This window comes from Diuraphis noxia, unplaced genomic scaffold (genome assembly GCF_037042655.1).
Source record: "Diuraphis noxia isolate RWA-SAM2 unplaced genomic scaffold, SU_Dnox_SAM2 contig0003, whole genome shotgun sequence".
NCBI lineage: Eukaryota > Metazoa > Arthropoda > Insecta > Hemiptera > Aphididae > Diuraphis > Diuraphis noxia.
The window spans coordinates 70970155-70995326 of NW_028301713.1; the positions used below are offsets into that span (position 1 = coordinate 70970155).

Consider the following 25172-nt stretch of genomic DNA (forward strand, 5'->3'; position numbering starts at 1 on the left):
ATGCATGTTATATTTGTATTTTCATATATATATATATATATATAGGTATAGTTGATTCATATTGTTTTTGTCCGGGGGGGGGGGTTAGGTGTGTCCTATCTCCCCCCCCCCCCAATGACCAATGAAGGACCTTCACACAAATATTTCAATAATTAAGGAACAACTCATATGGATTTTAAATTAAATAAATAGACATGAGGTAGTTCTCATTTAAAAAAACAGAAATTTGTGTAAAACACAAAAAAATAGACAATTTATAAATTACGGTCTTAGAGTATAATATTTAAATATTTGAAAAAACTAAATTCGAATAAATTCATTATTCAAAGAAAAAACAGGGATGAACATATTTGTGAATCACTCTGTATAATATTATGGAAATTCAAAATTCATTCCCGACTGCACGTGTTAACGTGTAACGTCATACTTTGTTACGTATACCGATTACGACATTATTTTCGTCGTCGTCGTCGTTATAGAACTGCCTTTGCCCTGTGAACACTTTTAATAATATACAATATTATTATAGTGCCTACTAAAGAAACAACCCATTTTTTGCTCATTAGCACACATTTGGTGTATTATAATACATAATATTATTATAGTATACGTTTAGAGTGTTAATAATACAATAGAAATGTTGTGACAATTAAATCTGAAGATTTATACTTGGACAATAAATACCTCGTTATTGTGTTTACTAATTACTGGTTTTATATTAGAATAATTCAAATACTTAATATCAATTTGTTGAAAGTATAATACTAAAATATATACTGATGTCTTTACATAACGATCCTGGATTATAAACTTTAAATTTAAATCAACTTATTTATTTATGTAATCTATACAGTTCTTTTACATTTGAAAACTAAATGTATAAATTGATAATATATTATAATATGTAATGGATTTTTTTCCATTCGATAATTGGTTTCACTAATTGATACTAGACAAAAACTCGAGAAGAGACAGATAAAAAAAAAATGAAGTTGAAAGCTAATGAGAATTTACTGAATTTCGGATATAATTGGCCATCATGGAAAACTTTGGACGAATTCCAGAATCGATAAAAGGGCAACAAAAGTTGCATTTTTGTTTACGAAAGTAAACTAGTTACTATACTTTAACCCTTAGTCTTTTATATTTTATGTGTTTACACGATGTAAATAATTTAAGGACGTTAATATATTTTTTTAATCAAATGATTTACAAAAAATTAAGTGTATTAGAACAAAGTCAGCACATTTTCTTTTATTGTTGTGTTATTTATTTTAATTATAGGTAAAATAGATAGGTGCATAGAACTATAAAGACAATTAATACATTTTATTAAAAATCTATTTTCTTTAGATGCTGAATTTGTGAAAGTTGCGTATTGGCTTATGTTAAATTGCGTACCAATAGCTTAAAATAATATTTTTCTCAAAGTGCATCAACCGAATTTCTCAATTAAAAATATGAATAATTTAAAAATAAAACAAAATTAGTTTGATTTTAAAATGAAATATCTTTAATCGTTGGATTAAATATTATATTATAAGTATAATATATCTTTACAGATTTTTTTGTTAACTGGGTATAAAACAATATGATTTCAAATTGTTTTACTTTTAACTAAACGTATAATTTATAATTCAAATTTTATTTTTATTTTATTTCACAGTGAATTTTGGAAGTTCGGATAAAATAGCACCGAAGCCTGTTCTCGTGTTCATACATGGCGAATCGTACGAGTGGAATTCGGGGAATCCATACGATGGTACAGTTTTGGCAAGCTATGGTGGTCTAGTCGTAGTCACCATAAATTACAGACTAGGAATATTGGGTAAGTATATAAATTACGATTAAAAAATAAAATATTTGAACGCGGAAATTTTTGGATGAGACAATGTGTTTGGAATTTTTGATATAGAGTCTGTGAACGCTAATTCAGGATAAGCACGATAGTTCAGTAGGTACACAATGTTAGTGTTCTGTTTCTATTGAAATTTTCAATATAATTTACACGACAAGGGTCAGTAATTGACCTTTTATGCTGTCCTTAACAGAGATATTTCAAGTATATTAATGTCGGTTTTACAAAAGTTCTAAAATAAACTAGACAAAGTGAAATTCAATTGAACACAGGGTAAACAACGTGCAAATATCATTCAATAAGTTTGTAGAAATTTTAATTTATTTGTAATAGAAACATTAAGTTTATTACATTAAAATGAAGATAAATATTTAAACAAAATTTAATTTATAAATAAATTAGATAATTATTTCTATAATTAAATTTGCTGTATCCAATTATAAAATGAGAAACTGATTTTTGCCTACTGCCTATATACTTACTATGTAGATATTTATCATTGTGGTTACTTTGATACACAGTTTATAGTAATTATTAAGCTGTCGACTTTTCCAATTATATAGATATGATCATTGATAAATTTATATTTTATACAGAAGTAAATACATGTTCAAATTTAATTTAAAATTTTTTTCATTCATTTGGTATAATATCAAAATAATAATTAAATAGATATTTTTAAATTATTTACATATTATAAGAAATCACTTACATTATCTAATATAGTACTAAATATATTGCTTTTTTTTTTTATTATTATTCAGAACTTTCAGCATAACTATTATAGTTCAACAATTACAATATTGATAGATATAGTGATACAATATACAATACGTAAATATATTACTTATATTTAACTGTTTGTTTATAAGAGCAAATAAATTAATATATATATTTTTTTAAATACCTACTCTAATGGTTTTTAAGAGGTAAGAATGATGTAATATTGGTAGGTAATATTTATTTTTTTTTCGAGCTGATACTTTAGGAATGCTTTAGAAATACGTTAAACTTTATCTCTTCATCATATTTTCCTGTCGTAAACCCTTTGAAAGCCGTAGTTCGTGTTCATTTTTTCTGAATTTTTTGACATTTCAGGCACCTTCCGTGTAATTACGATGACGCCTATTAATAATTCATAATCCCCGGCTGTAATACCGTTGCTGAACACGAGTTTTGTTTTTTTCCCCTATCATGTGTCATCGCCATGACGCATCGATGATTGATTACGTTTGGCATACAGAAAAAAATTGGCGAACGAAATATGACCGTAAACCATACCGGAACACATATTGTTTTTTTGATAAATTAAACGTAAAAAACAAATTATTGGTTGTTGGTGACATTCGAAAATACGGATTTGTGTACACAAATACTTTGAAAAAAAAGAATTCTTACCGAATAGTATTCGAGTTAATAATGTCCGTTAAAATACGAACAGAAAAGAACCAAGTCAGGTCTTTTATTATAATATTATTATTTGTTCTGCATTGGTTTTCATTTGATAAAACATGAAATACCATCGAATATAAAATTTCAAATAAACTTTTTAAGTTTCTACCATATTATATCATGTAATTTATATACACAACTAATATCAGTTGATAAACTTTAGATATTAAGCATCGTGCATTACTGCAGTGGCATAATGCCTGTACAAATAAATACGCTAACAAACTATTTGTAATAAGCTGGTAATAACTAGGTAAAGTTACGAAAGTAAACATAATCATAAAACAGTTAAAAATATTATGTAATATACATTCTGATCGACTTAATATATTTATTTTTTAATGATATTTAATTTTTAGAGTACGTTTTTCGGAGGAAAAAAGTATGAAATTCTCAGTAGTTTTAAAAATTGTCACTTTAAACATAAATAAATAAATAAAGGAAAACAGAAACTTTTATGCAAAGCCTGTTTTTGACAAAATCGATTTTATTTTTTCTTTGTGTGTATAACTCGAAAAATAACTATAAAGACATGTTTTTTTCACTGAATGTTTTTATTTGCATTTTCTATATACCACACAAATTTTAAAACATTTTTTCTATTTTTGAGCTATTTATGGCTCAATTACTCTTTTACTTTACAACTTTTTAAAATTTTGATTTTGTAATAATCAAATAATAATCGATAAATAATGGTTCACTGAATCAAATGGCTTGAAAATGCATACGATGTTTTTAATCAAAAGTTACTGTACTATGGTAGTTAAAAATTATTAAAAATGTGAAAGTGCAGTTTTTTTAAATGATTGTTAAAGTTAAATTGTTAACAAAATCCATAAAATTCACAAGAATTATTTTTTCAGTCAAAAAGTCATAAAATGTTTTTGTACCCAATAGTTAGCTTATCCTTTAAACCAGCGGTTCCCAACCTTGGGTCGCGACCCAAATTAGGATCGCAGAGATTTTCATGGTGGGTCGCGAAAGCTTTTCTTACATTTACATATTATATTTTATTATATTATAATTTCAATTTCGGAAAAAAAAAATGATGTTGTTTTTTTTGGGTAGCCAAAAGTTAAATTTAAAATTTTAGGGTCGCACTCATAAAAGGTTGGGAACCACTTTTTTAAACAAAAAAATAATTTAAATAAAATATACCACACCATTAATAGGAAAGTGATTTATTTCAATGTCAATAATATCATACATAATTATCTACTAAAATTAGGGTATATCAGGTGTTCGATTAGAATCGTTTTTCGTATACAATAATTTTATATTATTGAATTAAAATTTAGCACATCAATTATGGTGAATAACTCCACATTTATTACCTATATAGGAGAGCGGTATCCACTTGCTCAACTTTTTAAAATATATTTTATTTTAGATCATGGTAAATTATTTTTAGTTTAATAAAAAAATTTGTATTTTATTATTGTAATAATAAAGGAACTCTATCCATTAGAACACTATACCTACTCATAATTTACTGTGGATTCTGAAACAAAATATTTATACTTTTGTAATTATAACTTATAAATATTGTTTACAATTATGGACAAACTAATAGGTACATAATATTACAAAAATAAATGTTATTTCTAAACATTTATAAAATTGATCTACCTCCTAAATTAATAAGAGTTCGCAAAGAAATAAATCAACCTATCGTTCCATCGTTGTTTATACTGATATGATCCTTTAGGTTTTATGGCCGTGGCCTTGCAGCTGCGTACCGTGTATTAGGTCGAGGAGCTAGTTACGAGACGCCAAGGTTCGGAATAGCTCTAAGAATTCTTCCGAATCGTCATAGGGACCACCAGCACCGAACTCGAAGGTCCGTACCTTTTTGATACGGTTCAGTTTATGCCTTAGGGTCCCTCTTCCCACCAAGGTAGGGTGGTTTTGTTTCTATCTAGCACTGGTCCCACAACCACCGCGTTTCAGCCGAGGTAGGCTCCTTAACCTTGAGGGGCACCTAGTCCGGATCGGCATGCGACGGGGCTCCACTCTCCCGCGGTTCCAGCGAGGTTTAAAGTTGACGTCGGTAGGTCAACCCGTGATCACTCCCACTATTTTGGCTTCCCAGGCCGGCGAGTGGTTGGCCTTGGTCACTGTCGACCGGGTGGAATATGAGTGCTCCTGATACAGAAGGATAGGCACTTTTTTACCCGTCATCATACCCAAGTTATCCTTTTAGTCACCTCGTACGAACAAGTTGGATAACACTGTTGTTGCAATCCTGATCCCCAACAACAAGGATTGTTTATACCGACAATGCTTTTATTAGAATTTATATATACAATAGATTTTTCACACATTTCAATTGTACAATGTATATATGTTTGTTAACAAAAGTACTGCAGTGTTCACAGATGTGAACGCGTTGTTCTATTCATAAAAAAAATTGAATATTGTCAGTGGATTTGTGAACAAAAGTTTTAATAATATCGCAATAATACTTAAATTGAAAATCAGCTTACATTCTGTGTACTGTAAATAAGTTTTCCGTGAATAAATGTAGCACATTTACAATAAAAATACCGTGTCGAGAATAATTCGTTTTAGCGTTGTATTTTTTTTTTTCTAAACAAAATCATACAGAAAAAATACAAGGCAGCTTTACAAAGTCCGTAATATTGTGTGTCTATAATATTAATATTTTGACGAGAACTAACGGCACGGAGAAATTAAATTTTTTTTGAAACTGCCTGTATGCAGAAGTATCGATGTGTAACTACGTTACGGTAACTAATATTATTATAATGTGTTAAAACCTTAATAATAATATCAAGCATTAATGACAAAACGGCGACGTTTGGAATAAAAATTAAAAAGTCCTTGAGTATTTATGGCTATAAAAACCACACTTTCGGGTCTGCTGCTGCGCCCCGGCATGGGGTTTGACATGAACATACAGCTATTTAGGTGTAAAACGTTACACTAGATATTATAACAACATCAAAAATCAATTTCATGGTTGTTAGAGATTGACGTTTAGCCCAAGGCCAAGGGAATATGCATTTGTGTATCCAACGTGGTTTTTAAACGAAAAAGTAATTGATGGGTTTTACCCACCACAGACAAGAACCATTAAAATGGATTGTATTTTAAAATGTGCTTAGGGGCAGGGTAGTTCTTAAATTTAGAGTATAGCTTATTTTTTTTCTTCAAATAATCCACCCCGTTTCGTGTTGAAAGCAACAGACCGGAAAATTTAATGCAACTAAAAATAGTTTGAGGCGTAAAAACCGCATGTAACATTTGACGGCGATATTTTAATTTGACGACTCATTCGTTCGGTTGATTTACATGAAATAATTATTACTCTGAAAAAATGAATAATGACTTTTCATCAAATACAGAAATACGTAGTGCTTAGTTTTGTCAAAGTCATGCAATGTTTGTTTATATCCATAGTGATTTAAATTGTTTTAGACTTGGGTTTTGTTGATACACCACGAATCCAGAGCATTTAATCTTTGTATTGAAATAAAACATTATTTTCAAAGCAAGTTTTTGAAATATCACTTTTAAATAGGTACTAATATATAACACGATAATATATTATTATTTAAACATTGTCAACAAGTTTTTAACGCTTTTTGTTCGTTTTAAACTTTCCGTTTGTTTAATGTGACACACACATATCAGGCATTCAATGAACATTCATGCAAGTCTAAAAAAACATTGTATAAATATTTCCAATATATTTAACCGTTAAATCACGACAAGCAAACAAATTTTCATCAATTTATTTCAAAATAATTTTACTCGATAAACACTTACTCATACTTTAAAGTATTTAAAGAGGGTCTATGTTAAGTGCTTACAAACCACTGATTCAATTTCACAAAGACGAGTGGCTCTTTGTTCTATATACCCTACCAACACTCACAGTAACTTCACATTAAAATGTGCATCCTCAACCCGACACATTAATGATAGCCCAAAAGAAAACTTCTTGTGCATGGAACTAATATACGCATTTTCCACTTTGTCTATAATAATCCTTGGTCGTTACAAAATACTCAGTCCTGTAGTATATCAACGCACTATTATCAGGTTTATCACAAATCGTTTATTCTTAGATAGGTACTTGTTATATTATGAAACATATCCATGTATTATAACCTTTTTTATGTTTCTTCGACGGTTGATAGCATTGAGGAATGCACACGACTAAATTGAAACAATAATTTTTACAGTGAAAATTGTTTTTTTTTTTTATTTATTTATTTTTTATTTTGTCAAATACAAAGTTTATAATAGTTATAATTAACGTTTAAGTATTTTTCTCATCAGGTGAATCATGCATGTTTGTTAGATTAACTGCTATGGTCAGAAAATTTGTAATATAACATAAAGGTCTCAACGAGAAAAATAACAATTAATAGTTTAAAATCTTCAGTTAATGGCGGACACTGTGGGTAGTATAATATGGGAAGAATAACAATATTCGACGGATAAAAATTGTATTTACAATAAAACTACTTACATTTTAAGAAAATTTACTTGTGTATGACGTTAAAACATAAAACAAAATTTAATTGTGTTTATGCTATTCATATCAGAAATCCATTGCAATGGCACATTTTAAATCGTGTAGTAATAAGAGCAATCAACACATTATAGTAGTAGTATACACCTTAAGACTCAACGAATTTTAAACAGTATATTAAAAAAAAATAGTAAGTATTATAGGAGGTGCTACTATATTATATTTTTTTTTTTTTTTTTTATTAATAGAATCAAGTCCGCGGCTACTATGGCCATTGGACGAACATTATATTTACAAAATTATACATAGTAATACATTTTTATGTAGAGATACAATATTATATTATATTTATATTTACTTATTTGATGATTGCATACGAACAAATACGATATATTTTGAGTACTTAAATTTCCATTTGTAGATAACGGTGTAGTTTAATAAGATTTTTGTAATTAATTTTCATTAAAGGCGATAAAACAACAGTGGTGCGTAATTAGTATCTTGACGTAACGAACGGATTGTATATAATGTTTTTTAAAGATTGGTTTAATATTTTAAACTTCCAAAAAACTACAATAATGGGGAAAACGCAATTCAGCAAATATTAATTATTGATTTACAATACGAAATGTAAATATACATATTTTAACAGCTATAAAAAATATCGAACGTGTACAGAGTAAAAACAAAATAACAGCAGCATTTTAATTGGTTAATTGATTTTAAAAATTGTTTGGACTGCGATACTGATGGTAGAGCAATAAAACTATAGCTTAGCTCCATCAGGCAGCCATGTGACAGGTAAAATTGGACGCACCTTATACTTTCGACTTAAACCGAAACTGGAGGGTCTGTGTGAACATTATTACCAAAAAATTGGATGCACCTAGGACGTGAAGGGTGAGTGTCAAATCGTTTTCTCGACATCAATTGGGCTCGCCGCCACAGCCACTCACGCCACGGTACTCGCACAGTGCACACTATATTTTATCCTCATTCTCAGTCGTTATATTTCTTATTTTCTAGCATGCTCTCTCTCTCTCTAATTCTTTCCGTATTTCCTTACCACTTCGATATCTCTATCGTACACACATACGTGAATGACAACATGGCCTGTGCCGATGCATAAATTATAGATTTTACATTTCGTATTTTAAGGGAGAGGGAAAGAGAAATTGCTCGTGCCACCACCGTCGTCACTATAATATTATACTTATATATATATAGGTATAAACATTATACATAAATGCGTGGTATCGGAAACCGTCTTCCCTATTTTCCACTTTCAATTTATCCTCCATCCCCACAACCCTTCTTTCACCTGGTACGCACTCTCACGGACATCTCCCTCGACGTTGTCGTCCTCGAAGCAACACACACACACACACACACACACACACACACACACACACACACACACACACACACACACAATGACGGAAATACTGAGGGATCTGAAGCTCATATGTAAAGGGTTGGTATTTTATTTATTTTCTTATATATTATCTGCTTCTTCGGAGACGTATCCAATATTACACATCATGTCAATAATAATATATATTATATACCTAATACCTATATGTTTAACATATATGCATGAGTATACATACATGCAAAAGTAGTGGCACATATACGTTCACCTTATTTGTGTTTTATTGCTGCGCATGTGGTTTGATTTGTTTATACATTTTCCGCCATTCATCCGCTGTTCAGTTATTACAGGCTCCAGACATTGTAAAAATATGATATTTATTTAATAATAATAGTAATTTATTAAATAAAAATCGTCACTATGAGTAACTTAAAAAAAATAATAATAATAATAACGAATTAGTTTGTTGGATGACCCTGCCCATCTTGTATAATTCCTCATCAGTGTCAATTCTGATTAATTTATTATAATTTTGTTGTAACGTTCATTTATATACAATTCCAATTATTATCAATACATATGGATGTGACATACTTTCCAGTTTTTTTTAGGAAAATTGTATATTATCTAATTAATAAAAATAATGGGAGTACATCGACTAAAAACCTACTGGATTGTTTTCAATAAAAGTTATAACAATCGATACCTTTATATTCAGGAATAATTTTTAGTTTTATTTTCAACCCATAATATTCATAGCAGGTTGGTTCTCACATGTATTTTGTTTCAAGTCACCTAAACCAAATATTTTTTTGTTCGTGTGTGTTTATTGATTACAGATCATAAAATATTTAATACAATTGGACATAATCTTCTACGTTGTATTATATTTTGAAATTCAGGCTTCATAAAGCTATTTTATAAAAATATAAAATTGTGTGACAGTTATTAAATATATCAATGTATATTTAATGTATCAAAAGTAGAGTGTATTATAGCGGTTTATATTATATTTATGAAAAAACTTGATTAATTTTGATAGGAAAAACCATTAAGAATATATTTTGAACTGAAGTAAAATATAACAGATAGCTATTCAGCTAATACAAATATTATTAATCTGGTCATATTATTTTTAAATGCATGATTTTTTTATCAGTGATTTTTAAATTTTGCTCAGACATTATTTTGAATCCCGGAAGTATCATAAGAGTATTATATTAAAAACCATATTATGTTACAGCAGCTATTGTATATATTTTATAAAATGAAAAGTGTATGGTTGAGGCTTATAGAATCAAAAAATTACTTGACTGGTTTTACGATTCGAGGAAAGTTTAGATAATAAAATCAACCAGTTATCCTAGGATGAATACTGGCTATTAATTATATCGATATCATATTCGTATATTCGGATATATTGTCTATTTGTGATTGAATAATGTGAAAAAATGTTATTGGTTACAATCTACCGAAAGTGATTGCCATCTCGGTTTCATTTACCTCCAAGAAATGTCGGGTAACACAGTCAGAACAATTTCAAAAATACATACATTAGTATAACTATTCTACTGCAGTAGCTTTTTTTTTTTGTTTTGAATATAAATATATATATATATCTGTTTTTAACATGACATCACTGTGTCTTATTGCGATAAAAAGTAATTCCCACAAGATTAACTGCTCAAGACTAAGTAACTTTAGAGAGGATTAACACATCAGCCCAAACATCTGATTAGAAAATCCACATCACAAGCTATCAAATATATATATATATATATATATTTTCACATTTTTATTTAAAATTAATAAGCATATTAAGTATGTAAGAAATAATAATATTTATGTCATGAAAGAACTATCGCATTAACATTTTATCAAAGGTAATTCGATTAGCAGATAATCAATTATTATGCTAACCACACGACATGGTTCGCAATACGTCGCTAAACAAATCCATACATATAATGTTACAAAACGATTCAATAATATTTAAAACGTTAGAAGGATTGAGTTCGGATAACATAATTATATCGGGGCTATCATTCATGTGCATGTTTTTAGATGTAAACAACAAATCTTTGTAAGACACGTCATGTTGTTCACGACATAGCGATTGAGTTTTAAAAGTATAATTTCGTTATACGAACTTATGTTGTTGTCGGTGTTTCGACAGTGTGTTCATCGCAAATAGGAACGATAATATTAGTCATAGTATTTGATTGTTTTAAATTTTCGTTTACTCGTACTGAACGCAACGTCAATGGCGTATTTCATCGGTTACCTGCGTCTGTAACGCAGTCTTATCCACATTGTTCTCAATTCATGCTTTTGATTAAATAATGCAAGTTAACCAACATTTAAAATTATTAGATTATGGCCCTAGTTGGATACATAAAAAAGCACAGATAGGCAGCGTATATAGGTACATTATGAGATTAGAGGTACAATGAAACGGGACACATTCCCCCGACATAATATGTAACGCGTTTATGATGCTGTACCGCCGTGGTACGTTTCGAGAAGTGCTTTTTTCATCGAAAGTGTGAGAAAAGAATAAGGTTTCCATACAAATATGTGTGAACGACGAAATTCCGTATTCGTGTGTACCTATATGTATGTACGCATGTGTACACATGTTATGGTCGATGGAGTTCTACTAATGGTGGAGCAAACACATGTGAACGTAAGGCATATACGTACGCGTATATAAGTAAGTTGATGTATTGCCGAACGCATCTACCTGCTTTACTCTGACCGTACTTTTCATTGGCCAAAAGAAATAAAAATTGTCGTTGGTTCTGACAGGAAAACCATTAACAACGAGTGAAGAAAAAAAAAAGTAACTATTGGAAATGAAAATGTGTCGAAGCAGATATTAGTGCTCTGCGGCGAATGATAAAAACCACATTATAAAATATTCAATTTTCAATACTTCGCGCCGTAACAATCAAAATACATTGCATATAGTTACATTGTATTTTATATTATAATATTGGTTTATCAATTTCCATAACATGTTTGTATTCACCCGAAATATTATGCAATAAGTACATTTAGGTACCCGATTGAAAAAAAAATACAAACATATAGTAATTTTGTTCAGTTTGCTTGTTAGTAATAATAATTCGAAATAGCAATTTGTTACACCAAAATGTATATTGTGTTGACAAAGCCGTAGTTAAAATATTATGAGAGAGTTATTTTTACGTTCACCGCCTGAAAGGTACTCTATTATATAATTTTACATGATGATAACAAACAACATTTTGAAATATGTAAGTACTTCCAGAATAACTAATCATTAACGAACAATAATTTAATAGATATCGCTAACTATATACATATTAAATATCATGACTATATTATTATAGATAGGTACATTTACAATGATTCAATTTATTATAATTGATAACATCTAATAAATAATTGCGTTCTTTATAATTAATCTTAAATTTCCATTAGATATGGAAACTAAATTTTTTTAGCTAATTAGTAATCATAGCAATTTAAATATATATATTTAATATTAATTAGTTTTGTTAAAGTCTCAAAAATGTAACTCACTATTTTATATTCTATAAGTTAGCGCAATGGAACTATTATAGTTAAATGTGTTTTCCTTTCAATGATTAGTTCCTGAGTACAAGGTTTCTAAAAGTTTTATGCTACATGCGTTGTTAAATTAGAAACCAATAAAATAATGTACTGTGGTTAAGACATATTAAACATAATAATTGTCCGTATTGTTTTAAATAAATAAGAAAAATATCTAAATTGAATTTAAAATGTCTATAAAATATTCCTTTTTTTTATTGGTCATGAATAATAATTTCTATTTCGACATCTAAGGTTGTTAGTATTACATTTAATAGCTCACAAAATATATTATTTAATACAAGATTAGTGAGTTTAATTTTTGTATAACCAGTCCATAAAATAATTTCTGTAAGATATTATTAATATATTTATCAAATATTTATATATGATTTAAAAGTAATATTTTTATTTAAACAATATTATAGTTCACTGATTCCCTATTCAAAAACGGAAATGACTAAACATGCAGTTCATCTAATTATTGCTCTTTATCTTTGAATTTCGCTATAATTAATTCACGATGATGACAATACAACTTATATGCATAACTTTGGCCCAACATACACGTATAATATACTATAAATATGTTATATACTATAAAATAATTAACAGAGTTACTAATGATAACACCGTAAAATATAATGTGCTTAAATACGAGTAAATGTGAAAAAAAGAAACAAGGTGAGTGCGATACGGACTGTGTTTTAAATGCGTGTATAAAAGATATCATGCTAAAAAAGAAAATTATGGTAAAAAGAAAACTTTTAAGAGAATATATAATGAGAAGTATGAAGAAAATATTATATGAAAACTGCTAGGAATGCTGACATAGAAGTATAATAGTTTTCATAAACACATGATTAATATTTTAATGTTTAACTAACCATATAATGTGTTGAATTAATTTAAAAAAAAAAATAACAATTGACAATATTTTTTTTTTTATTATAATTAATATTATGTGATTTATTAATTGTATTCATAATATTGATGATTTCTTTTATATTATATAGCTATATAACTCGTATTGTCACAACAATATACCTATACATATCTACGTTACATTATACTTTTACTGCTTAAATATTAATGTTATGTTACATTTCTAACGTAAAATTATTAAATAAATAATAAATACTACCTATACTCGCATAATAATATTACATGATAATATTTATTACAGTTACCCGCTTATTATTTTATGTATCTTTTTTATTGCAATAAGTTTTTATTACAGCTGTCATGAGAAATTCGATTTAATGAAAACTATTATTCGTATAAATAGTATACCTATTAAAATATCGTGAAAGAAGTGCATTTCGATTGTGTGTATAGGTGTATATGTAGCGTTTCGTTTGTCAACTATTACGGTCATGATTATTATTTTTCGACCAAAAATACAATATTTTCAACGTCACATTTACACGCGGCCAAGAGAAGCGTTATTAAATCGAAAAGTTTACACATAAATATTAAAAATCGCATACAGGCCAACGAGGGTTGGATGGGATTTCGCGGTCACGGGGAAAGTCTCTTTTGTTTGGCGATCATGCACATACGCATAAAAGCGGTTTACGTCGTTTCTAACTTGGACCGCTTCGGTAAAAAAAAAAAATTCAAAAATTCAAAAAGAACGCTTCCTAAGCAAAAAAACTGCCTTTACACCAAAAAATAAATAAAAGTTCCGGGATGTGTGAGTGTATAATACGTAACATTGTATTCGGCCTGTATACTTTATTATTCAGATACATATTATACACCAATGTTATATAAATATGCACTAGTAGTACCAGTATTACCGCTGTCGTCTGCGAGTTGTTATTATATAATATGAATAAAATATTTATACGATACGCGATGGGTGAGTAGTTGAAGACGATGAATAATTTCCTTGTGAAATTGTTGCGAATCGTTTGCGCCGTTGAAAGAAAGAAAGCTGACATAAATTTATATTGTATACGCTCTTCGTAATATTCTCATTGAAATTTTAAAATATTTCTTTAAATAGTGAGGTGCCCGTGCTCATCGTACACGTGAAAACTCCTAAACACGTATCCATTGAGTAAAACCGTCGTCAACCTCATAGGAAAAGACGTTTTAATATTCTTTACGGTTGTTGATTTTGATCTACCGAATTCGAGGCACTCGTGAACCTCGCTCACTTCCACTCATTATTATTATAAACTAAATTTTTTCCATACGAAAATAAAAATCTTATTGCATCGGTTCACATCCCCCCCCCCCCCAAATAGGCGTCACCGACGAAACCGACAGCATTAAACAGCGCTGTATAGTGTGTCGTTAATTTTATATTTTTATTATTTACCACCAGTCTTTTATACTATGTCGGACACGTGTTTAATGGTTGTTCACGTTCCATTTAATTGTCTGAAATGAAACAGTATTCTTATAAGAAAATTATTAACATAAATTCTGCGAAGAAAAGTATTCGTGTTCTCACATTATAATGACCTATATTCAATTGCGGGTCACCATCACACACATAGTAGAGAGAAAATAATTAAAACTTTGACGTACCATGCATAGCTGATTATAGTTAAATTGGTGGAATTTTAAAAGAAGATTTATCTTTATTTTACGTAATTCGTTATACATTTATTGATCGCTAGTGCTGTTCCAAACTTCGATATTAAGTATGCCATGTAATAATAAATACAATTACTGGGATATTTGACACACCAGTCATAAATTAATATGGAGTGGGTTTTTATAGACATTTAAATTTAATTAATCACATTTTTAAATTTTACAATATATAATAATATTATTATATTAGTTTTATGTTTTGAATTTGAATTTAATGTCTCAAGAGAAACGCATAATGATATCTATAAAAAAAATCCTAATTCGATAAGAATGTACACGTATATTATACGATTGGTAATTAATAAAGTGAATAACAACGATAGTGATAATATTATCGGTGATGATATACGAGTAGATAGTTGGAGAGGTATTAACTTTAATTCGATAAATACTATAAGTCAAAAACTTTCAATTAATCCGAATGGTCTGTTTCATCGTAATATTTTGAATTTTTATTGCTATCACTGTTAGAGCTTATGACGTGCCAATAGCATAATGTAATATTGTAGTCTATAACTTCTGAGCCACGAACGCTGTTATTGGATTTTCACTCAGTAAATCCTCTTGATAGCTAAATGTTATTACAGGAGTGATGTTTATTTTTCCAATTTGATTTTGCAAAATAAAAAAATAAAACGATTGTCACGAGGTTGAGAACATTTCCTTGGAATTTTCTAAGTACTACATTGCAATGCATTTTTAACATTACCAACGAGTACTGTCTACGCTGCCTTTTGTGTTCACAAAGAATGGCAAGTACCTAACTGCATAAATTTCGAGATTATAATTATAAAATGGCGTTTTTTTTAACGTTCTGCGCTAACTTAAAATATGTATACACACTGCATATGAAATATATGTATATATATAATATATATATATATATATATATGTGCATATTATAATATATGTATATAAATACATTGTACTCTAACACAGTTTTTCTTAACCTGTGTTCCACGGAACTCTAGGGTTCCGCAAAGATCACTTAAGGGTTCTGTGAAAGTTTAAAATCACAAGAGAGAGACTGCCGGCCGCGGCGGCCGGTATTTTTAAAAATAATTTACAAAGAGGTTCCGCATACAAAAAAATAATATTATTGTTTGGTGTTTCATGGTATCAAAAAGGTTTAAAAACATTGCTCTAGCACACTGTTCGTAATTGGTCAGTAGATGTACGGCAGATACCTAATGATATAAATCTGGATTCCGTCGGTTTATCTGAGACCTAAGTACCTATAAAATACTTAATTCAGCTGTGATAAATGTTTATGGTATCTAACATACGGTAAATAAATAACGTTGGAATAGTAAAATGAATGTATTTTAGACACATTTTGATAATTTTTTTTAGATTTAATAACAACCCCTGACTTAACCATATCTACGTATCAAATTAATAATATTTTACTATTTATTATTATAAATATTAATTGCGGAACCAAGTGTGTTTGTTTGAAGGCTAATTTTATTTTTTATTTTTATTTGGCACCGAGTATTCTGTATGATAGTGACACCACTTATATCATTGAATATATTCGAAATGACTAGCTATGTGATGTTCAAACTATTTTGCACGCAAAATCATTAACACGTTAGTTATGTGCGCAGCTACCTCGTCTGATTTTCCAGCTAATACGTGGCACATCCAGTAAACTAAAGTTTTATTAAAGAATAATTTTATAATATAAATAAGTACAATACAATTTTTAATATGGTTGTTGTAATACTATGTGTGGGTAAAGTTTACGACTAAGTCTAGAAAAATTATAACGCTTTTCTCATTTGTAATTATTATGCGGTCGAAGACAATTTTTAAAAATAACTTACAGTCACCACCAAAGATATGTTTAAGCTAGACTACTGTCAACTACTTCAGTAAGCTCCGGCATTACTGTGGCTGTGGTATTATGCAAACGTTCTTATGTACAGTTAAGTACGCAAAACTAAAGGATAAGTTGTAGTGATATGGCGCCTTCTACTTTTAGAAAATCTTTTTCAGCTGGATTCACATTTTAAATATTTGATGGTAATAAATTACACGAAGATAAGAAAATAAGTTTGTATTATACAGTTTGTGCATGGGACTTTCCATAAACCATATTCTTAGTATTTTGTCAATTACAATAGTAAATAATATTATCATGATTAAACAGATGACTTTAGAAGACGAAAATCTGTATTTTTACCAACTCGTTTTTGAAAATAACTCTATAATATGGAATATATAAACTATAAATATTTCACAAAGTCATTTCATTTATTAGTTTTAATTTTGTAGCGTATGAACGTACTTTTTAATCATGAAATAATTGCATTGACTTATAAATTAAAATAAATAATAAATTTTGCGTTTTGCGTCTAAAATAAAGATTTTAGAACCAACTACCATATTGAATATCTTGATGTTATGATGTATTATATATTTTCCTGTATAGCGATTTTAATCCATACAATTAGTGGGGTATGTGGACTGCTCCATAATTTTCTAAATTCAATTTGTATAAAGTAATATAGTTCAACGTAGTATTTACCAAATGCACTTGGACATTTTAGTTAGTATTTTAAGTTAATTACTATACTGACTAAAGTTCATTCAAATGGATAGCACGTGCTTCTAGATATTCATTCATAAACATTACCTTTGTTAAGTAATAGTCAAAATTTAGAATTCTCTATTATTTTGGAATGAATAAAGAGAAATATCAAACGATACGCTTACACTTTGATATATTTTTTAATTTTCATAAATACTATTATGTGGCTTAAGATTTTACCATCACACCAAGTCACGTTCGACTCTTGTAATACATATTAAGATTAACCTAATATGTATAATAATAACACTTCAATTACTATGCACAAGACATGGCAGTTCCTAATATTATAAATGTTAAATATTAACAAAAGAGTCTATCTGCTCCGTACGGTCACGTAGCAAGAAAGTTGCTAGTACTCATCATAATCGCATATGAACTCATAATGGTAAAACGTAGAACTTTTGGGTTTTCTGCTGTGTTCTATAGTCTAGGTATGGCCTACAAAAGACTTGTTCTCCAGGAACGGAAACAGCTGCGGAATAATAATAAACTCTTTGATTAAGTCACCTGTCGATTTCTGACTATCATAATAGTTTCATAATTTTATTAGTTTGCATGCTCATGTCGTCCATGCTCTGAATAAAACTACTTAACTTGTACGTTTCTTTTTCTAGTTAAAAGATAAATGAAAGGCCACTAGCAAGCCCGGTCACTATTAAGTATACTACGCCGACTAGACATAAAATGGAAAATTTAAGCAGTTTTTATTCTTCAGTTCACGTACATCTACAGACACAAAAACAAACACACATAATTGTAAAATCAATACATGCATTACATAGCTCTGAATCTAAGAATATATAAAAACAATTTGATACTTAATACAATTATTTCAATTTTTTTTTAAATATTTTTAAAATATTTTTTCTCATATTGTATAAATATAGTGAACTCCAGAACAGTATTTAAACATAAATAACTTTGGAAGGAACAAAATCTTTTCATTATTCCATAAAGCTCAAGGCACTGAAGAAATGTTTATTTGTTCTTACAAAAATAAAAAGTTAGAAAAATATCTATTCGATTTATGTAATGTGGTTTTTCCTTAACTTCGCTAAAATTACAAACATTTAAAGTCAACCCACAATTCAAGAGCTTATACTTTCGTGAATCTTAACTTGCAAATCTAAATAAATAGTTCATGAATGATATTAATAAATGGATGGTTATAATTCAGTTTATTTTGGAAAAGTTTATGTTCCTTGTCCGTATTAAATGAAAATTATTCACACAACTAAAATGCTCACCAAAGTTTATCGCATAATAAAATAACTATATGAATAGTAAAAACCGTTTAAAATAAATATATGTTCCTGCTTCCTAGAATATTATTCTATTTAATTCAGCTAGTTTAAATTTTGAATGTTAAGTTCAACGTCATAATGTACAGTGCAACTAACTAGGCCAAGCAAATTATGTATAATTTCCGGGGGCCAAATGTGAGTCCATGTACTGTCCGTCTATCACACGTAGTGATTTAATTCATCGTGTTTAGTGAACATAATCTACAATTATGATATCTGAAACATTCTCATCCATATTTCATCCTTAACTGAAACACGAGGTGCCGTTACCGGTAATTAAATTAGTGTATAATACTAAATCGCCAACTCGTATGTTTACTCTCGTCCAACAACGCCAGCTATATTCCAATATTTATCGACGTTCTAGAATTACCATTTGGTCGAAAATGTCACTTCCAAAAATCTGATATTGATTATCATTTTGAATTGAAATAAATAAAACATGCTTCAATAGGACTATCTATGTGTGTGATATTTTCATAAACAATTATATTGAAACACAATAGATTATTAGTTGTACACGATATGGGAGTATCAGTTTTTAAAAACGAATTCAATGTTAAAAGTGTCTGTATTAAAATTAAAGAAAAATAATTACTCTATTTAAAATTAATTATTCTATAAAAAATATATTGTCAAGGGACAATGGATATTTTAAAATTTGTTTATACATTTTTTTTTAAGTTTATTAAAGCTTCAACAACACAGGTTTAAGCCTAAATTTGATCTAAAGTTAAACAAGAAAAAGAGTATAAATACATTACATTTTGGTATAAATTTTACAAACTTATTATTATTATTATTTACAATAGATAGTTTGAGTTTATATTGGAAGAATATACTGATTTCAGCTGTGTTTTATTCTTTGAAAGTTAGGTGGAGTGAATCAGGATTTTTGGTGCTTGCGTATCTTGCGTGTTTTGATGTATTTGGGCCAGGTGATGACAATGTGTTCAATTATTAATTTTTCGTTGCAAATACCACAATATATTGGTGCTTGTTATTTATTGATGAGATGGCCATTAGTTACTCGAGAATGGCCTATTTTAGCTCGAGTGATGGTTATCTCCTCAATTATTTTTGTGTCGGGATGAGGATAGTTTAATTTCTTAACGAATAATATTGTATTTCTCAGTTTATTAGTGATGGGTATCAATATTGATATCATATTTTTGTATTAATAATGGTGTATGCTGAAAATTTTTTTATCAAAAACGACACATATACTAGGTAGAATATTTAATACCTACTAATTATTGTAATATTATAATATGTTATTAGAGTTATAAACTCAAAATTATAAGTCAATACTGGCGCACCTTATAATGGTGTGGATATATTGTGGTATATACAAATGATTTAAAATAAGTCTAAATATTTTGAAGCTACCATCGTATATAGAGAATAATACATCAACTCGATGTAAAAAAGTTTTAATCAAAACAAAATATATAAACTCTTTGAAGGAAAATCTTTATTTTTCATTTGAATACTCAGTTTTGTTAGAATTTAAAATTAAAATCATTGTAATAAAAAAAAATGCACATGTGTGTTATAAATATTTGTAATTGTAGTAAAATAATCTCATTGGGAATGTTGTATGAGTTTTCAATCTTTTTTACAGAGAAAAAAAGTTTATTCGTTAATAATTTTACAATACATATATAGAATTTCAATTTAAGTATTTGTATTATGTTTAAAGTTTCTACCATTAATATATATATTTTAGTTACATTCTACAAAATATCAATAAAAAATATTTGAAGAGAACTTTTTTACGTCTAATTATTTAAAGTCGATCATGTCTGGAAAAATTTACTGTAAATAATATTACATTTTTTTTCTCGGAATTTCAAGTATCTGTGGTCATTGTTTGTTTTTAATCATAATGAAAAATAAAGGATTATTTTATGAAAAACTGTTGTTGCGTAAATATGTCTATTTTTCTGTATTTTTTTTTTTTAGTTTTCCTTGATTATTTTTAAAAGTGTTGGTTATTTTTACTTTATACTTTACACAAATAGATTCGATTTTATTCCGGGTTTATTTGCCGTCAAAGTCGAAGCATTTTATTTTTTTGCTCCAAAATGTGATAACATACAACATCATGACACACATAATTGAAATACCAATAAGTCTTGAACTGCTTTGCTCTGGATCTACAATTAACTGTTTGATAGAAATTAATAAATTATAATTATATAATGTTATTTAAAATCTAAATTTCAGTGGTTTAATTTTCAATATAATACTTAAGGAATAAATTAAGCAAATTAAAGAAACACAGGGTGATTTTTTTATCATGAATCACTCATTATTTCAAAAAGTATCAATGTTTTTGAAAATATATTTTTACAAAGTTTCATGTTGTTAAAAAACAATGTTTTTATTAAAAATTATGTTTTTAATATTTTTTATCATAATTTTTTAAGTTTTTTACTTTTTTGAATGACAACCTAGAGTTTTAATTTCATATTCCAAAGCAGAATATTTTTCTAAGTATTTTGATACATAAAAATCGAATTTTGGACAAGTAGTTTATGAGTTATAAGTATTTAAAGTTTCGAGAAGTGGTGTAATGGAAAAACATTTTGCGGGGTAACCCCGTACCACTCCACTCTACCAATCTAAACTTTAAATACTTATAACTCATAAACTACTCGTCCAAAATTCGATTTTTACGTATCAAAATACTTAGCAAAATATTCTGCTTTGGAATATTAAATTAAAACTCTAGGTTGTCGTTCAAAAAAGTAAAAAACTTAAAAAATTATAAAGATAAAAAATATTAAAAAAACATAATTTTTTAATAAAAACGTTGTTTTTTTAACAAAATGAAACTTTGTGAATAATATTTTCAAAAACATTGACACTTTTTGAAATAATGAGTGGTTCATGTTAAAAAAATTCACCCTGTATATATTCTATTTTAGGTTGTATAATATCATCAACGATTTCAGTTAAATATTTACTAAAACTAAAATGAGCATAAAAATGTTCCTTGAAAAATACTTCCTTAGTATTAACGATTTATTTAAAAGAAATTAAAATTTATAATTAATGGTATTATATATAATGTCATTTTTTTATGTATTCATAAATGTATTATTATTACAGACATCGTTATTTTTTCTACTTGTATTAAATTAAATTTAATTATCTTCACATATTATGTTATATGAAATAAAATTCGGTTATACGTTAATCAAGTATCACATTTGAGTTGGTAAAATTATTGTGTAGGTAGTTTTGATCGCAAAATCTGGCAAAACTGATTTAAACGATATTCTGGACCAACAAATTAAAATTATGGTTTAGATAACAAATAAAGTAATAAATACATATATAGAAAAAAAACTAAACGAAAACAACTCAATAAAGAACAAATTACTTTTTTATACTCAAGCACAACTTAGGACATAGAACCATCAAATATCAATCCAAAAAAAATCATACACCAGGACAAAATCAAAGATTTATAATTCACAAACTCTTACAAAGACTCAAACAGATTTATATAATAAAAATAAAGAAAAAAACAAGAAGCTCAACAAATAAATTAATAAATACTAAACATGTGTATTTTTAACTAAGAAATATATATATCTTTTAAATAAAAAATGTTTTTGTTGTTAATCTCAAACAATGTAAAAACAGTTAAATATTAAAGAAAATAAATAATATAAATGATAATATTGTATTATAATTATATATTTGAAAATATGAAAAATAAATTTAAATGATAAGATATATCATATTTAAAAGTGTAAGAATTATCAATCACTGTATAATACATATACTATTTGAATAATATTGAAATATAATATTATGATAATACTCATCAAAAAATAAATGGGATTTAAAAAATATAGAAAAAAGCGCTTTATACTAATAAATTCCTAATTAAGCTAAAATTGTATAAAATCATGAAATAGAAAAAAAAGAATACATTTGTGTAGAATAATAATTTAATACTTCCAACAGGTATTGTATAAAACTGAACTAAAATTTATCGAAAAATGAATTTTTTCTAGTTAAAACTTCATTCAGAGGAAAACATTTAAAACTGCAATGCAAATTAAAAGTAGAGTACTTGATGAATACAGGACGATAGATTCAACTAAACGGTTAACTTATTCTTTAAAAAGAGGAAAAATATTAAAATATTATTGCAAAAATAAATCTAAATTAAAAAAACCACATAGAAAGATTTACATCAACAATAATAACTAATGCCCAAAATATCACAGCTACTTTAATAAAATGTAGTGTTAAAATCCACAAAGACAAATAGAATTACATATACTTAATAAAATGTATTGAACAAATAATGATAACAAATAAATCAATTATTATGAAATCTTTAATGCGGTAGAGAAAAAAACTTAATCTAATCAAATCTAATCTAGATAAAAATTTTCAATAGTAGAAATAACAAAAACACACTAAAACAAAATATAAAAAAGTGTAGACATGAACTAATAATTTCAATAACAAGCAAAGTTATAATTGGACCATATAATGTACCTATTTTATGTATAAAAAAAATTATCTGTAAACAGGATGGCATGCATTTTAAACCTTTAAAACAAATTATACCTAAAACCGGTCATATAAAAATGTATAAAACTACCATATTTCTAACAAATTCAAATCAATAAGAACAATTAATGTTTCTATCATTTTCAAAAGATCGAAATACTATTTAATTTTTCTTTGGCTGTTGTTAAATATTATTATAGATATTTAATTATTTTCATTTTAAATTGTACCGAAATTTAAATCAATAAAATTATTAATGCAAATGTATTGATAATATTTATTATTTAATTATTAAAAGCAAAAATTGATTACTTTTGGATAAACAAATTATCAAATATTTTTGAGTGAAATTTTATTTTATTACCTCCATAGTTTCATCCAATACTCTAAAATAATGACCTCGATGTTAAGTATTGTCATAAGTCACTAAGGTTGTCGGCTTGATGGCCAATTTCAATTGAACGGTTGCATAGAGCATTGGTACCTAGGGAGTAGAAAAACAATGTAAACTATTACAAGAACCGATAGTGTTTAATATGGCTAGGTAATACGATTTTAACCGTTAGTATGCTTTCAAAAAAATAATTTTTTTTAAATCATTGACATTGAAAATATCTAAATGTTGAACAGTTATACTATGTAACTAAATAACTAGTTGAAATTATAAAAATAAAATGTATATAAATTTGCAAAATTATTATAATAATATTACTTTAACTGATAAATTGATTTCATATTGGTGATTTCATATTAGTGTTTTTCATAAAAATAAAAATATTATGAATTGTTTTTAAAATATCTTGCCATTGTTTTTATCTATACAGATTGTAAAATCTATCGTTATATGAATAATAAAATGAGCGTTATTTATTTATAACCCAATTAATTTATTCATAAAAACGTAATAATACTAACATCAGATTTATGTAATTAAATATGAAGTGTAATAATGATAATATCATGGATGAATAATAACATTACTACCTTTTAAATAACATAAGTTTTTGAGTATATCAAAAAAAAAAAAAAAATTAATAAACAGTAACATGTCCAAATTAACAAGAACCTGATTATAGCAATAAAAAAAAAATTAAAAAAATTATATCTTATTATTTTATGCAGAAAGTATTCAAAATATGATTGAGTGACTAAAAATATAATGAAAATATGTTATACAGGTATATAATTTGTATGTCTTTATAATTTTATAGTCGTTTAATATTCTGATTTATCTTAATTCCTTAGTAATTCAGTAGTTTTGTTTGTTTTTATAATATATTTTGCAAACACAAAACATATATTTTAAAGTGCTATAATTTTTCGTAAGAATGAAG

General features: G+C 27.4%; 1 protein-coding gene across 2 annotated transcripts in view; it reads left to right on the top strand.

The window, feature by feature from the left end:
* The window catches only part of LOC107164705 (neuroligin-4, X-linked-like), a 335483-nt gene that overhangs the window by 181546 nt on the left and 128765 nt on the right, over positions 1-25172 (top strand). For both annotated transcript variants that reach the window (XM_089222854.1, XM_089222855.1), the window contains exon 3: positions 1667-1828. In XM_089222854.1, the coding sequence (XP_089078980.1) occupies positions 1667-1828 (162 nt within the window). The remainder of the gene's footprint in view (positions 1-1666; positions 1829-25172) is intronic.